The sequence below is a fragment of the Schistocerca cancellata genome, chromosome 7 (genome assembly GCF_023864275.1).
Source record: "Schistocerca cancellata isolate TAMUIC-IGC-003103 chromosome 7, iqSchCanc2.1, whole genome shotgun sequence".
NCBI classification, from domain to species: domain Eukaryota; kingdom Metazoa; phylum Arthropoda; class Insecta; order Orthoptera; family Acrididae; genus Schistocerca; species Schistocerca cancellata.
The window spans coordinates 606,228,775-606,247,191 of NC_064632.1; the positions used below are offsets into that span (position 1 = coordinate 606,228,775).

The window sequence follows — 18,417 nt, forward strand, 5'->3', positions numbered from 1 at the left end:
CTTCCATTTGGGCCTTTAAACCCCAAACATTCTTCCTCTTAAAAGCTCTCCTTTTGCCATGCTCCATGCACCAGCTCCCCAATACATTTTCATCATTTAAAATGGCCTCCATACCACAAATTTATTCCTGTCCCCTACTTCTGTCGTTATTGTCATACCCCCTTTTAGAGTAACCACCCCCAGTCTGATTAAAATTATTATTGTTCCATCTCTTGGCCCTATTGTTTGCAACTTGTCTTGTCCCAAAGTGGACCCCATTTGAGAGAACTCATAGTTTAAAGGATGCTGTCCCTGTTGTGTGCTGTTGTTCTGTCCCCCTCTTCCAGGTCCATTTCCCAGCATTGGCCTTGGTTCATTTCTCACATCACTGCCCCTAAAATCCCTTTGAGGTATTCAAGGTACCCTCCGCCACACACCGTCAGATGGCTTGCGGAGTATGGATGTAGATGTAGATGTAGACTGTGGCTCTCTTCATTATATCTTCCCCCATTTCCTCTCCAATCGTCATTTATACTTCTGTCCCCATGATGTCTCTGATTATTTCCCCAATTCCAATTTCTGTGACCGTTTTGATGATTGTTACCCCAATTCATATTTCTTCTCTCCCCCAGATCCCTATGGTTATTCCCAGGATTGTTTCCCTTTGAGCCAGGCCTATAGCACATAGCCTGCTCCATCCTCTCAACAAAGTCTAAAAACTTCTCCACAGAATCAGTGGGGCAATGTATGAGTTCCCATTGTAACTCCTCAGGTAGTCTCCTCCTTAAAGTAGATATTTCTGTTAACACACCTAAACGCTGATCCAGATGTACTAATTTATTCAACTCTTCCTGGTAAAATTCCCTCATGGTTTGTCTGCCTCCCCTGTACACAGGTCCATTCAAAAACTCATTTTGCAACCTACACTGCTTATTTTTACTTCAGTATAAGTCTAGAAACATTCGTTCGAATATTTCAAATGAAATGAACTGATCCTTAAATTTGTTAACTCATGTCTGAGCTGAACGTCCCAGCATTCTCTTTACAAATTTTACTTTTGCATCTGACATCCCAGGCAGAAAATAGTCCTTGCAATTGGCCAAAAAATCCACGGCATGATATCCGTTTTCGCCTGAAAATGGCTTTCCACTAGGTGCCTGCATTCCAGGGCACCTAGCATGACCCGGAACATTATACAATTCTATCTCGGTAATTTTGTCATTTACTTTTGAGGCGAAAGTTGCCATTTCCTTTCTCAGATCATCAACTAAAAAGTGCTGTCTGATTTATTTATCAGCACAGCTTTTGTCTCATCATTGCTAGCCACTATTTTTGCATTCACTTCAGCGAAAGATTGCCTTGTCCCCTCTTCCCTATCATCACACATCTGCCTTCCCGAAACAATTTCACCCCTCAGCTCAGCCTCAAACTCTTCAACCTTGGAATGCCAGTTCTCTCCTATTTTCTTTAATCTGTTATCTAATTCGGTCATAATTTCTTGTTTCATTGACTCCAATTGTCCATTAGAGAACTTAATTCCGATTTAATTTGGTTCCAAAATTAGTGTCTAAAGCACTTAAGCTAGTATGTAAAAAAAAAAAAAAATTACGCAGGTTTTGCCACTGGCCAGCGATCAAGTGTTTGATAACTCCTGCAAACTTGACGATAGCCGTTGAAACCTGTGCCGATATTCGGTGTCACTTCAGAATCGCTCGGCTATTTTCAGATCAGACTGTGGAAGGAGTGCAATAATCGAATCTTTGCGATTGTTTCAGTTTTCCGCTGTCGGTTTACAACGTCTCTGCTGTCGGTATCTGATATTCTTTGCTCGTGTAAAGTTAACATTCAGCTGGTGTTGTTATTGCACAGGCTAGCTTTAAGATCAGTCAGTGCAACCCTCCAAATGCAATGTAACATGAAAAAAACAAATTGAACATATTTTCATAGACTAATTCAGAATCGGAGCGAGTTTCTTTCTTCTGTCCAGGGTTCAGAGAAATATGACTGGTTTAAAGCATAAAGTGAAAGATATATATCAGTTGTAGCAGCACGATTGTGTACATGTTAATAATTTGTGTTCGGTTCTTTAATTAAAAAGTTATATAATGTCAATTGCAATTAATGTTCTTCATCATTGACCACTTCTATATAGACGGCGTTAATGCTCGGATTAATTTTCCTCGTTAATTACAACTTCTTTGCTGACAGAATTACTCTTTGAATTATGGTAAGTATGAAGATTTGGCTGACGTGCAGAAAGGTGATGGACATTGTGTGATTCCAGGTTTCAACCACATCTTCATAATTATCACTGTAAAGTAATGACGGAGATTTCAACTGAAATGCAAAGCAATGGTCGCTTGCGCAGCATATCGGTCCGTGTTTCAACTACATCTTTATATTTGGGAAACGGGACACCCCATGTTGGGAATAGATCAGGATCTTGTTAGTTTACATACACAGGACAAAGGAAAAAAGCTGGATCTACTAGAACAGCTGGAAATTACGATACATAGCGTGGATAATCAGAACACACTGAACGAACAGCTAACTGGTGATAGAAATAACTTTTTCTAACATTTCACTGGTTTCTTTTAGTAACTACATTTTAGCAATTGGTAGGATAGCATCATTTCATGAGGTCCTTGGAACATGTATACGTTATCTGTTTGTACAGAGATCTGTGTGACTTCCTTTATTACTTGCGCGTGAGCTCACTCGCGTTTCAGTGTCGTGTTTGGCTACGTGGTGTGTGGTGTCAACGAAGACGCACGGGCGGTTTACGACGATAGAGGAGAGAGCCATGTGGTTAGATGTTGAACACCATAGGCGACACCATTTTAGAGTTTTTTTATATTTTGACGACTATGTGGAGATGCACCTTGGAAGACACGGCTGCAACAAGGGAAGTAGCAGAGATGTTTTAATTCTATTATCAATTTTATTGTGCCTGGTGCATGTTCCATTTTAGCGAGTTTTAACAGGTTCTTTTACTTCTTATTATTCCGATGATGGAAGCTTGACTTCCGAAACGCGTCGATCTTAGTGTTTTACACTATAAACAAGTGGTTGAGCCGATATATTTTTTAACATTCACTTCTTTATACTCACCGAATTTTGTCCTCGATCTTCGTCCTCGGATTGTGGCAACCCTACTTTTACACAACAACAGAACTGTACACTGGCCGAATGTGTAATACGGTGCCCGGTGCTCGGCGGTTTGTCTGTCCACAGCTGACGCCGGTGGGCAGCACGGTGTTCCGCGGCCTGAAGGCGGTGGACGCGGACGCGGGCGTGAACGCGCTGGTCGAGTACTCGGTGGTGGCGGGGCAGCCGCCGGAGGGCAGCGGCGCCGCCGACGGCGCGGCCTTCTTCGCCATCCGGCTGCCGCACCAGGGCCAGGTGACGGTGGCGCGCGCCCTCGACTACGAGCGCACGCAGCGCTACCTCGTCACCGTCGTCGCCTCGGTGAGCGCCCGCTGCTGGCTGCCGCCGCCCCGCCCCTCTGGCTGCGCTGCCCCTGGACGGTACTTCTGGCACCACTGTTACCCTTCCACGCCTCCCCCCACTTTCGCTGTTCGATTCGTGAGCAGTGTGTGTCGAGAAGGACTAACAGCGAAGCCGGGTATTCTTTTCAGCTTCTGAGTTTCTCGTATTTTCACCGTGCGAGAGTAAGGAAGAGGAAGTAGTATACTGTGTTTCCAGTCTGTACCTGGAATATACGCTCTCGGAATTTCGACAAACTTCTCCGTCACCCACGACCGCAGTAGTATCTGCCACTGGACTGGCCTCGAATATCTCCACAAAGCGTGCGTCCTTATTACTCAAACCCTTCAAATTTTATCCATTTTCTGTACCACACTATCCAGAAGTATTAAAACGTCGGTCTGTTAGCTATATCTGCCTGTTCTGGCTGAGACGACGATCTCGTTACATCCGGTATCGGGTTACACGTCCGGTGTCAGGTTACCCACTCGAGCCCGTCAGTTTCGCCACTCCCTCTCTTCCAGGGAACCACCACGAACTGATCGACATCACGCAGCCAGTTGACCGACTCGTATTCGGGGTCGTGACGTAACTCTATGGTTGTCACACGTGCAGCAACCCCTGTCCCCTCCCCACTCCTCGTCCAGACCTTGATCTTTTAAAACTCGGACACTTCAGTGGGGCACCGTAGGGAGAAGTTGTAAGGCGTCTCTTTTTGTCACTATCAAATTATGTCACGCGCGTCTGATTGCGAATAACAAATTAATACTTCGTCATTAGAGGCACAGCCAGGAAGATACGTATTTACCCTCATTTTTCCATATTTTCCACAATTTTCCACGTATTACCCAAATAACTGAGTTACTTGTCAATCTTAACATTGCTGTCACAGTGTTGTGTCGATGTTACGGTGCTCTCAGCCAATCACAAAGTTACATCGCAGCTTATGTGTGATGGCGTCCATTAGAAATGAACAGATTGTCGAAATAATGACGTCATGTCAGTGGCACAATAGAAAATTACACAGGGCGATTCACGAATATATGTAAATATTTTAATATGTTTGGTTTTCCGGGCATGCGCGACACTGTTCAATCCGGGATTCCGTGCCCTGCCAAGTATTGTAGCGTCGCGCTATCTGTTTAGTGCGAACAATTCCCCGATGTCCTCGGTGCAGAAACAGCAACACTTCCTTTTGCAACACTTTGGGAATAAACATACGCCATTTTCCAGTCATTTCGATCTAGAATCACACCTTGTTGAACTGAAAGACTATTCCCATACGCAAAATATCGGCTCACAACTGAGTTCTGGATACTGTTCGATGAAAGAGTCCAAGACATGCGAATGTAATGCAACAAAATCTGAGTCTGCTTCCGTGGCCTGTGCTATTTTTCTGTAGTGCGAGGGAAAAGATTCCAGCAATTCAGGGTCCTGCGCATCGATTTGGCAACAAAATGCGGCAGATGGATCAGAGTCTGGGACAATCGGAAAGCGAGACAGGCGACTGCATTGCCGTGCTTTGCCGTAGCGCTGCATACAATTTCATACTGCAAAAGCAACGAAGCCCAGCGTTGGAATTTTTGAGCAGTGCGTGTAGGAACCGCCTTTGATGAAACGAGGACTACAAAGGTTTGTGATCTGTCACTAAATACAACCTGCGAGCATATGAATAGTGATGGAATTTAGTCACACAATACACAATAGCGAGAGCCTCTTTTTCTATTTGAGAATAGCTGCACTGAGGTAAAAGTATTAGGTCTGTCTTGTGCACCAATTCCGTAGGAAAAAGCGACGACTCGCAAAACCACTGACTTGGCAGGGTCAAAATGCACTAAACGAACATCTGTTACTAAGCAAACCATTTCTGATTTTATGAAATGCGTCTTGACAATCTTTAGTCCACAAAAAAGGTGTATTTTTCATTGCTAGGAACAGGTAGGTCACGGATTGCAAGCAAATGAGATTGGAGAGGGTGCACACCCTGTCTGTTTATCACATGGCCTAAGTGCTGCAGTTCAGTTCGAAAAAAGTCAAACTTTTCGAAACGATACCTGACTCCTACTTCCGACAACACTCTAAAAAACTGGCAATGTGTTCCTCTGGTGCACGACCTGAGACAGCAGTATCGTCAAGGTCTGTTTGAACAAAATGGTACATCTGCAGTCAGCTGTTCCAAGTAACGTTGAAAAATGGCGGGTGAGGAAGCACTGCTGAAGGGAAAACCCAAGTACTTGACCAATCTTAAGTGTGTATTTACACCAAACACTTTCTGTCGTTGTTTATCCAATGGAATTTGCAAATAGGCATCACACAAATCTATCTAAGAAAAGTAACGTCCTGCAAGCCTGCCCATGGGTTACTCAGGATGAGGTAATGGATAAGTGTCAACTACTGTCTGTGGGTTGATTGTAGACTTGAAGTCAACACACAAATGCGGATACGACCAGAGGCCATTGACTAGTTTGAATGGGAGCAATTACACCATTATCTTGCAATTCTTTCAGTTCACTGGTGACGTTGCCTCATAAAGAAATTGGAACGAAGCGAGCCTGGAAAAATTTTGGCTGTGCATTGTCTTTCAATGTAACATGTTCTACGAAGTTATTAGCTTTTCCCATTCCTGCTGAAAATAGTTCAGGAAATTCTTTAAACAAGCTATCTACAGTCTTCTTGTACAAATAACTGACAGTACATTGTCGTGGATGGTAAGAACAAACAAATCGAAGGCATGTAAACCGAATATGTTCTCACTGTCTCTTGAGTTCAACACAGTAAAATTCACTGTCCTAATGTGAGATTTGTAAGTGGCCGGCAACTATAGTGTTCAAGCACTGGATTTTGCTGTCCGTTGTAAGCAGTGAGGTGCTCGCTAGATTTAGAAAGGCGTGGTGAGCCTGTTCGTATGTGGCACAGTTAAGCGAAGTAACTGATGCACCTGCGTCTAACTGAAAGCCAGCAATTCGTAATGAGACTGCCGCCCTCTGTGACAGAGCGGTTCTAGGCGCTTCAGTCCGGAACCGCGCGACTGCTACGGTCGCAGGTTCGAATCGTGCCTCAGGCATGGATGTGTGTGATGTCCTTAGGTTAGTTAGGTTAAAGTAGTTATAAGTCTATGGGACTGATGACCTCAGATGTTAAGTCCCATAGTGCTCAGAGCCATTTGAACCATTTCGTAATGAGACAAACAGTTTGTTAGAACGTCGTTGCACAGCACTAGGGCGAGAAGGAGACACAGCCTTAATCTTATTTTTGTCAGAACCTGTTGTAGGTTAGGAAAACACAACGTTCACTGCATGCGCACGAGTCTGTTTTTTTCTGGGAGCGGGCAAAATTGGCGTTTTTGTGCAGTTACAAACAAGCTGCTTGGACATGGCCTTTTTTTCCACACGTATAACACGTTGCGTTACGTGATGGGCAGTCCTGTCTTTTATGGCGAGCAAAACATCTAGGGCAAGACTTCACTAAGTTCACAGGCCTTTTCACCTGTCTACGTGGCCTTCCGCGCGACTGTGTATGCGCTTCTAGTTTTGGCTTCTTGGGGCGGTCGTGACCAAGGGCCGACTCGACCCGACAAACTGGATCCTAGTCAAACTTATCGGCCACAATGGCACCCGAATAATATTGCTCTAAGATTTGCAACACTTGAGGAAGTGAAGGACCAGAATACTGTTCCCCTATTCTACAACCTGGGACATTGAATGCTATAGCATCTATAATCATTAAGTTACTGTAAAAGTTGTCACAACTACAATTTCCTAGTTGTGGCCGTTAATTCTGTACATCACCTATGTTCCAGCTTTTTCTGCAAACGAAAAAACTGATATCTGGCTGCAACTACTTGAACTTGCTGATAATAATACTGAGTTAATGCAGCGATTACTTCGTCATAACTGAGTTCGTTGGGAGACGCAATGGGAATAGTTTTTGTATGAACCTAAACACTGTGGATCCCGCGATTGAAAGAAAGTATTGTAGTTTCACAGTACCTTGCACGGGACGAATTGCACAATGTGCTTGGAACTGTGTCAGATATTCGTGCCATTCCTCTTCTGTGTCGTTAAATTTCTGGAACGGTGGTACGCTGGTCGACGACACTTGTTGGGCTTGTCGTTCGGTCTGCAGGGCGGTCCACGCAGCTTGTGCAGCCAGGAGTTGCTGTACCGTCGTCAACAAGGCAGCAATTTGTTGGTTCTGAAACTGAAAGGCTTGTGTTAGAGTCATTAAATTGGCCGTCTGCAGCTGAGGCGCAGGGGCAGCGGGTAGAAGGAGCGGGGTAGCCATGGGGAAGAAAAAGCAAAGCCTCCAAAAAGAGAAATCTGATTAGCTCTGCGGCACTGCTCCTGGAATACATGCAAGAACACAACAATGAACTATCAAACACTTGAACAAGAGCTGTGGCCGAGCGTTTCTAGGCGCTTCATTCCGGAACCACGCTGCTGCTACGGTCGCAGGTTCGAATCCTGCTTCGGCATGGATGTGTGTGACGTCCTTACGTTAGTTAGGTTTAACTGGTTCTAAGTCTAGGGGACTTATGACCTCAGATTTTAGGTCCCATAGTGCTTAGAGTCATTTGAGCCAAAAGCACCCTTGCTATCTGAAACACAAGAGAAGTAAGTAGATTCTACTGCAGTGAAGGTTTCATGTCGCCAATGCTTTAAATCCTCGTCACTGTCTTTTACGCCGTGTCGTTCTCTCTGTAGAACTGTAGCATGGGAAGCAAGGAGAGGAGGTTGTTTGGTGGCCAGTGTCCTCTTTCTGTAACTCCAACTTCACACATGTATTAACTGTTTTTTTTTATTAACATAAACAAAGACCTACTGAACCTAAGCTTCCTTGTACTGTGGTACAAGTTCTCATTTCTAGTCCACTTTAGCCTAGCTGCTTGTCAAGTACAAAGTCAACTATGAACACTATTCTGTTCGCTGTGTGCTGTCTGATTCTGAGCTAGAGACTGTGACTGCAGCTCCGACTCGGTGACACACTGGAAGTCACCCGTTGTTACAGACTCAGACCCCAACTAACTGGCCCTCCGGTCTGCAGCGGCTGTCTAACTACTGGCGGCGGCGCGGTTCCAGCGCGGTCGTTGGCGTCAATCAATCTTCTTGTGACCTCTATGCCGTATCGTGTGCTGGCGCCAGCTTACATCAGCACATTGCCAACTAGTACATACTCTACATGTACCATCAGAAAGATTTGGGAGCAATGTGTTTTGTTCCGAGAATGAATTCTAGCACAGTGTGCACTGATATCAAACTTCCTGGTGGATTAAAATTGTGTACCACACCAGGACTCGAACGTGGGACTATTTCTTCTCTCAGGAAATGGTCTACTGGTTGAGCTAATCAGGTACGATCCATCCTTACTGCTCTACTTCTTCTGCCAGTTCTCTTTTGAAGGACACACACACACACACACACACACACACACACACACACACTGAGAGAGAGAGAGAGAGAGAGAGGGTGGGGGGGGGTGTTCATGTGGTACTTGTTTAGTTGTGTGAGTTAGATGCGAGTACTCAGCGCAATCCTCAAGTAGCTGTGCCGGAGTGAGGTTGCGGCTCCTCCAGTGTGCAACTACTTGCGGTAGAAGGACTGCATCCCTTCCCAACCCTCTGTAATTCACACTTTTACTTTACACTCCTCGATGTGTACCTATACTTGTGTGCAAAACTTAAGGACACAAATATCTTTGGCATGATGTGTGACTGTCAAGAAAACATAGCTCTATGAATCTTGGATGATACATAGAAAGAATTGCTGCAATATAGTACATTACATAATATGACATAAGGGAAGTGAAATAAGTGCACAATGAGATGAACAGAAATCACACCTTTATTCCAACAGAATAATCACCCTGAAGTCATTTTAAGTCGAAGAACAGAAGGGACAGTACATTTGTCACATATCCTCTCATTCTCAAGAGCTCCCTTCACCTGCACTCTTCGGTGTGGTCACACTTTGGCACCCATAAAAATGAAATCAGTGCCGAATGCACCCCTGGAAAATCGTACTTGGGGAAGGTGCACAGTGACACTATAACATTTAGCTGTGAATGCACCGTGTTCAAAGATTTCGTGGTCAGTAGTCCTAGTTAACATGATGTCTTCCACATCATAATGCCTTTACCACCAAAATGAGGATTTTCGACGATATCCCTGAGTGCATTACGTGTTCCCACCTCTTGCCATACGACGATAAGTCGAGAATCAGTATGCTGAGTTAACCTGCAGTGAACAGTACACAACTCCTCTCCTCGTTGGTACACTCATTATGCTCTTGGCATCATCATAAATCATTCAGTGTGGTACTCTCACCAATCAATGTTGTTGTGACACTATACTCAGTCCCCATATGCGTCCTTTTAGATGTGCATTCGGACCTGCCCTCATTTTTGTGGATGGCAATACGTGATAGCATTGAATGGCACAAGTGGACGAGCTCTCGGAACAAGTGGATATTCAGCGAATGTACTCTCCTGCATGTTCCGTCGACTGAAATCCCATTGAGCACACGTGGGATGTGCTGGGGAGACGTATATAGCATGTTCACACGGGCTGGCGACCGTCCAACAGTTGTCTGTGCTGGTGGAGGCAAAGCTTGCGCTGCCATCTGTGGTGATCATACAACCAATTAAAAACCGTGTCCTGCTCTTTGTAATATTCGTGGGACAATCATGAATGACAGTGACTTCAGGGTAATAAAAGTGAATAAAAGTATCTTTTTCTTTGACCTCATTGCATATTTTTCCAGTTACATTCTGTACTAGGTTGTAGCACTTCTTCCTACTTTCGGTCCAGTTTTTCTCGAGTTACGTTATTTGTTGGTCACACATCATGCGTCCTGGAGTTTTACGTTACTTGTTAGTCACACATCATGCGTCCTCGAGTTTTACGCAGCAATGTACGTGTACATCTACAGTCCCTATGCCAACTTATAATATGTGCTCAAGGCTTCTTTTCAGTCCGATATCAATTTCTCCCTTTCCTACTCCACTCGTGATTTCTGTGCTGGAATACCGATCCTCCACTAGTGATTTCTGTGTTGGAATACCGATTGTGAAAACTCTCCATATGAGATCCGATTTCACTTATTTTGTCGTCACAGTCACTCCGCGAGATTTGCACTGATCACCCAAAACACTGTGGCCATTGCCAGTCGCGAAGCTGATTGTCGTGTGGCGGCCTCGCAAGCACCTTACGCAGTGAGGACAGTATATAAGTGGTGCAGAGACGAGTGGGGGACTGTACTAACGACGATACGGGCCACTGCCGTAAGCGACTCTGGCAGTCAGTAGATTCTGATGTTCGAGAGGGAGCATCTAGGAAACAGCAGAGCGGGTCGGCTGCTGTCGTGCTGTTGTTGTGAGCATCTACGGAAATGAATCCACGCATTATCACAGTGAATGGAGTTCGAAATTTTGGCAGGAAAGCAGGACAGAGTGCAGTGCTTGTGCAGGAAAGTGTTTCGGAGCACTTTGTCGTAAATGACGTTCCGCAGCAGAGGACCCCGTCATGTTCATTGTTGACGAAATGATTGGATCGATGGAAATGGATCGCCTGTCGGATGAATGACATTTGTTGTTACACTAGTTCACTGGTCGTGTCCAGATACGCTGTTATCCAGGCCAGTGGCTGTCAGAAACATGCACTTTGCCACGGCTGCAGACCAACGAGGGCAGTGCAGTACTGTGCTGTGGGGGACGTTCAACTGTGGGACCTGTGGTACTACTCGAGAGCTGTGTACTATGTGATTATTGCGGATCAGCTACATCTCCCTGTGCTCGATGTTCTCCCTGACAGTGGAGGCATCTTCCAGTGGGATAACCAGTATCGCGTTACAGTGGTTTGATGAGCACACTAGTTGAGTTACATTGATTTCTAGGCTACCAGTCACTCTGATCTGACGCCTGTTGAAGAGATTTGGGACACAACAGGGCATCGTAAGTAGCAGGGCAAAGTGGGTTCTGAGACAGATTGTTAGTGTTGGTTGCATACATTCAGGGGAAAACTTGATTGATTTATCACCACATCTCCTACCCATTAATCTATTGTTCTGTTAATTTATTTATGACCTCCTGGGGATAATCCTTACTTCTAGGAAACCCACCACCACTCCTCTGGGAAACCCACTCGCAAATACAAGTGCACATTTGATACAAAAATTAATTGACTAATTAATTAAATCGTTAAATTAATTAGCCCCTCCACTCCCACATCTGGAAATTAGAAGCAAAAAGACTAAGTGTGTGCTAGAAAGGAAGGATCTCGTGACAGGAAATTCAAATCAACATGAATTACATGGCAAATGATGTACTGTTTATTTATAAAATTCAATTGCCAGAGGTTGGATCTCTCTTCTGTTTGGTGGGAGAAGCACATCATTCTCTTCTGCTTTGGAAGCGGTAAGAAAAGAAGTAATAAAATAGATTGCTTTTTTATTCTGATTGTGCAAGGAATGCTGTCTCGAAATCGACCTCAACACAGCTCATCACATGTAATTGCACTGTTACAGATTGCGCTAAATGTATCTGGTGAAAAAACAAATTTCCGATTGCTCATTCTCGCTTCTTCACCCACACCGTCCACAGGCTACTGGGCGACGAGGGGGTTGCGGGCGCATGTTCGTCGAACAGTGGGCAGAAGCTACTGTAGGAGTGCTGGCTCACCATAGGTAGCAGACCCTGGTCGCGCATTACTCGATCCCCGAACAAAGTGTCAGGTGCCGGTATCCGTTTGGTAGCAGACTCACTTCTGGTTTTGCTGCCAAACACACACTTTCTGTACCAGGTGAGTGGAAGCAGCTGCTCGATGTGCTCGCCCCGCTGTGCAGACACTGGCTGGCAGAGGACGCTGGCAGGAGCAACCTCCCCAGCCCTCCTCCCTCCACTCCCCTCCTACCTTCTGCCCCGCCCCTCCAGTTACCTCCTGTCAGACAAAGCAACTCCCACACATTCATACACATGCTCTCTCTCTCTCTCTCTCTCTCTCTCTCTCTCTCTCTCTCTCTCTCTCCGGTGGCTACTTACTCCCCAGCGAGCATATTTTGTATACCATAGTAACCCCTCTTTTGTCCTGAACGAAGTAGTGGATAGCTGATAAATCTGTAGCTGTAGACATCTTGGACATAGATCCCTCATTCCATCAGACTGAACAAGCAGTTTTTCCTTGCATCCTATTTGTGGCTTTCGACCCTGCAACTAGTTTCCAAACCCTACTCTTTCCACTTCTCAATTTTTTACTTGCATGCTGTTGTAGTAGTTGAAAGTTTCAGATCTCAGCTCAGTTGCGCTGTGTCCTTATTTACTGTAGACAGAGGGCAGGTGGTTTGACAGGAGAGTATGCTTCCACTTCCATTATCGGAAACAATAAAGTGATCAATCGGGAATTTGACGTTACTTTTGGCTTTTAAAGCACTGGGCTACACAAGGACGAAGAATGAGAAGGAGGAGGGGGAGGAAGAGGAAGAATCTACCACACGATACGATAGTAACAATAATGAATACCACTCCCACCTTTCCGCTACAAGTCAGAATGCAGTGGACTCCATTGACAAGCAGTAAACACAGCACACTCAAACCACATCCCATTCCGTAGCAGCAGTTGTCAGGGTTAGATGTCGAAGATCGTTGGAACACTCGTACATCATGTGCACGCACAACCCGAGTCACCGCCTGCATGCGTGTCTCTGCGATCACACCAGGAGTACGACAGACTCGCCAGAGAGAACCGCCCGGTGACGGAGGGTGTCCACGATGGCGGAATGGTAGGAATTCGGATGTCATCAATACGTCCAGCACCAACCTGCCAGTGATCGATATTGAATATTTTCAAATGACCACGTAAACATTGGAGAGTACTCGCAATACACACGATCACAAAGGCTGCCCAAAACATACTGAGTATTAGTTCACTATTCACCCATCTAGAGGGCGACACGGTTAGGCAGCATGCGTCCCAGTTCCCCACCTGACCGGTAGAGAAGGCTCAGTGGCGGTGGCTTGCGCCTTACAGGCCGGAAACATCCATCAATTGCAGCCACCGGCTGCCTCCACTACGTGCTCCACACACCAAATGGTGTTGTCCTAGGAAACCAGCCACGTAGTTATCAATTTAATTACAATTAATATTCAGATTGCAACACCAGTGTGGTGACATTCGATAATGAGTGAAGTATCTGAAATAGCTCCTCCTCCTCCTCCTCCTCCTCATGACTGTGGCTCTGGAAACATCAGTATCTGTAACCTCCTTATGGCTGGTCATAATTTTCCACATAAAATCACACGGTTACCTGTGCATTGAAATTCACAGTGTTCGATGTCTAATCTGTTCCTCCCTTACCACTGAACATAAGTCATTTTCTTTGGAGATGGCGGAACACTGACCGCAGTAACTTTACACCCAACACATACTTTATAAGCCTGCTGATCACAGTGAATCTATCACACATACCTTACTAAGTATAATACTTCGCCAATAACTGAATGCTGGTGGCACCAAACAATACTGAGCGAAAATTCTGGGATGGATGAAGATACTCCATTTGTTTTTCTTGCGAGTAGTACCATTGTATCTTAGGAAGAGAGACGTAACGTCTTATAAGCAACCGTCTATTGGGAACATGATTGCAATGGCTGTGTTACTGTCACCCTGCATAAAAAGCGATCTTGGTTCTACGGGCGCACACAACTATAGTTAACGATATCGATGTTAGAAACTATACATCAAGGTATGGTATTGCTTCCGAATGAATTAGTCTTCCACATAAACACAGCGACGTTGAATATAGACGGTGATCTTTGGGATGTGTATTAACACACCGGAAGAGTGGGGCCACGTCACCAGTGGCGTAAGCTCGTAATACAACACGCTTCTCACCGAGTTTAGAAAGTGTTTCGGCTAAGTAACAAGTTATTAAGGCGATGTTTGCATCTCCCTCATGCCATTGCTAGATATTTCACATGCTAACAGTATTTGTAACGCATTCTATCTCGATGCCAGGTAGACAGTGTAACAGAGGTTCTGCGATATATCCAGGGTGTTACAGGTAAGGGAGGATCATGGTTGATATTTGAGGAATCACATAAAAATGCAAATACACTGGTTTTTCACTTCTATAGTGTTACGCTTTCTGGTCTCTCCATTCAACCACACACTTGCATTGGATCCTGTGGAGATGTCTATTAATTATTACTGCCATTGGTGAATCATATTCGTGACACTCTCATATCTGAAAACGAGTCAGCTTTTTCGAACCTACACTAGGTGATTAAAAGTATCCGGACATCCCCCAAAAGCAAAAGTTTTTCGTATTAGATGCATTGTGGTGCCACCTACTCCTATTTACTCCATATTAGTGACCTCAGTAGTCATTAATCGTGAGAGAGCAGAATGGGGCGCTCCGTGGAACTCACGGACTACGAACGTGGTCAGGTGATTGGGTGTCACTTGTGTCATACGTCTGCACGCGAGATTTACACACTCCTGAACACCCCTAAGTCCACTGTTTCCGAAGTGATAGTGAAGTGGAAACGTGAAGGGGTACTTACAGCACAAAAGCGTACAGGCCGACCTCGTCTGTTGACAGTCACAGGCCGCCCTCAGTTGAAGAGGGTCGTAATGTGTAATAAGAAGACAACTATCCAGACCATCGCACATGAATTCCAAACTGCATCAGGATCCACTGCAGGTACTATGACGGTTAGGCAGGAGGTGAGAAAACTTGGATTTCATGATCGAACGGCTGCTCATAAGCCACACATCACGCCAGTAAATGCCAAACGACGCGTCGCTTAGTGTAAGGAGCGTAAACACTGGACGATTGAACAGTGGGAAAACGTTGTGTGAAGTGACGAATCACGGTATACAATGTGGCGAACCGATGGCAGAGTGTGGGTATGGCGAATGTCCGGTGAATGTCTTTTACCAGCGAGTGTACCGCCAACAGTAAAGTTCAGAGGTGATGGTGTTATGGTGTGGTCGTGTTGTTGTTTTGCGTGGCACCATCACAGAACAGGTCTACATTGATGTTTTAAGCACTTTCTTGCTTCCCACTCTTGAAGAGCAATTCGGGGATGGCAATTACATCTTTCAACACGATCGAGCACGGTCTGTGGCGGAGTGGTTACACGACAGTAACATCCCTGTAAAGGACTCGCCTGCACAGAGTCCTGACCTGAATCCTATAGAACACCTTTGGGATGTTTTGGAACGCCACTTTCGTGCTGGTCCTCACCGACCGACATCGATACCTCTCCTCAGTGCAGCACTCCGTGGAGAATGGGCTGCCATTCCCCAAGAAACCTTCCAGCACCTGATATAACGTATGCCTGCGAGTGTGGAAGCAGTCATCAAGGCTAAGGGTGAGCCAAAACCATATTGAATTCCAGCATTACTGGTGGAGGGCGCCACTAACTTTTAAATAATTTTGAGCGAGGTGTCCGGATACTTTTGATGACAGTGTATCTGCTAAGGACCCCATATAGCAAAACTCCAGTGTGGTTTTGGACAGTCTCTATGCATCTTGTAATTGTTCCTCATTCTCTGCGCCACCCTCCCTGCAGCTTTGTCCGTGTGATCGTTCCAATTTAAGTGGGAACTAAGTGGAAGTCCGAGAGGACTATATCGCCTTCTACATCCCATGGAGGAATAGGGTGAGCTGAGATAATGCGACACGACCATGTTTTGACCACCCGGTGGATATGGGAACATGTTCTCGTAGCTCTGTCAACGGTGTACAGCGTGAAACGTGAGCGCCAAACCAAGCTTCCTCCTGAAACTCGAGATGATAGAAAAGACACTATGAGCAGTTATGGTGGTGTTTCTTATCGGTAAAATAAGGAAGACTTCACATCATACGGGAACTGGAAGAAGGACGAGGATTTTGCACTTACAAAGTGTATACACGTACTGCAGTCTGAAGGAGATGTGTGTCTCTAAGGGTGCATTCATGTCTGCCACCTCTGGCGACCTGCAGCCGCACTTTGGTGCGTCAATACGCACCACAGCGATTACCGGGTGCATTCAGTGTTGCGGTATTTCTGTGGAAGATGACTTCATTTGGAAGCAATACCGTACCTCGATTTATAAATCATATATAGTTTTTAACATGTATACGGTTAGCGATGCCTGTGTGTGCCTATAGAACCAAGACCACTTTTTATACACAGCGACAGTAACATAATCATTGGCATTGTGTGTTTAACAGCCGATTGCTTGTAGGACGATCACATCTCTCCTCCGAAGACACAGTGGTACCACTCACAAGAAAAACAAATTGAGCACGTTCATCCATTCTGGAATTTTCACTAAATATTGTTTGGTGCCACCAGCATTCAGTTATTGGCGAAGTATTATACTTGGCAAGGGAATGGTGATAGATTGGTTGTCGTCAGCAGGCATATAAGGTATGCGTCAGGGTGTAAAGTTGCTGTGGTCAATGTTTTGCCCTGTGCAAAGAAAATAACAATATCCATTTGTAAGGGACCAGGTTGGTGCTGTAATCGTAATATTTAATTGTAATTGAACTGATAACTATGTGGCTGGTTGCCTAGGACGATACCGTTTAGCAAGCGGGACGCATGGCGGAGGTAGTCAGTGGCCAGAACGAATGGGCATTTCTGGCTTAAGGCACATGCCGCCGCCGCCGCCGCCGCCGCCGCCGTCGCTGACCCCTCGAACCAGACTAGTGTTGAACGGCGATGCAGTTGACGAACCGTGTCGCCCTCTAGGCGGGTGTGTAGCGAACTAATACTCAGTGTGTGTTGGGCAGCCTTCGTGATCGCGTGTGTTGCGAGTATTCTCCGCTTTTTGCGTGAATATTTGGGAAGATTCGGTGTCAGTCATTGACAAGTGTTGATAACATCCGAATTCCTACCACTGCGGTCACCCAGGACGCGCCCCACACCTGGCGTGATCGCAGAGACGTGCATCCACGGCGCCGACTAGCCTCGCGCGACGCCTCGCCCGGGGTGCTGCGTGTGGGCGTCGAGAAGTGAGCCCGCGGGGTGTACGAGTCTTCCAGCGGACTCCGACATCCGTGACAAATACTACTGACTTAAGTGTGCAATGTTTACCGTTTCTCAATACAGTCAAGTGGTCTCTGTCTTGCAGCCGCAGTATTTGCTTGCGTCCTATTGCTGGATACTAGGACTTGTTTATTCGGCGAGATTCAATCTTGCGACCACCCGGATTCCAAATCCTGTATACTGTGAATCTCCCCCCCCCCCCCTCCTTCCTTCTTCCATCTGTTGCCCACATTAAACAATGCCCAGTCCAAGTAATTAATAAGCAAAGTCTTTTATGAAGATTTGAGAGGAACGAAGATTACAATAAACTTTCAAGTTTACTTAGCTTGTCAAGTTAAGATTGCCCCCGTTCTTCTTGTCTCGGGGTCCGATTCTTGAAGCTCAAAACCTAACATAATGTCCTCACGGTTAGTTTGAACTAAATAAATTTAAAGATTGTCGTTGCAGAGTTTTTTACGTAAAAATATTTTCCACTGGATTTCTCAGGTTTTAGTATATCATACAGTATTTCGATTTTTCACCTTAACAAAGCCGAAATTACATTGTTCGCACATTATACAAAAATACGTCCGATCACATCAGAGGCGAAATTACGACTCCTCCACTCTGCGGAAATAACAATATTCGAAAGGGTTTACAATTTTTCTTAACAATTGAATTTCTACTGGTTTTCGTTACAGTATTACTTTCCATTATTATTTCATAAATGAATCCAGAAATAACCGCAATAAACATTGCAGGTTTGCGTAATTAATAATAGAAATTTGAAGTGTGCAAATAATTCGTTATTTCAAATGTTTCTAAAACAATAATTTTAACTGTACATTCACAACTATTACTTATCGATTATAAATCGAAATTGAAATATTTAATAAAGTAATTCCTTTTCATAAATTTTAGCTTGAAATATAACGTACTGTG

At 45.1% G+C, this 18,417-nt stretch overlaps 1 protein-coding gene across 1 annotated transcript in view; it reads left to right on the forward strand.

Annotated features, from left to right (window-relative positions):
• The window catches only part of LOC126091892 (cadherin-99C), a 631,851-nt gene that overhangs the window by 442,136 nt on the left and 171,298 nt on the right, over positions 1 to 18,417 (forward strand). Inside the window, exon 6 of the mRNA XM_049907188.1 lies at positions 3,214 to 3,447. Within this exon, the coding sequence (XP_049763145.1) occupies positions 3,214 to 3,447 (234 nt within the window). The remainder of the gene's footprint in view (positions 1 to 3,213; positions 3,448 to 18,417) is intronic.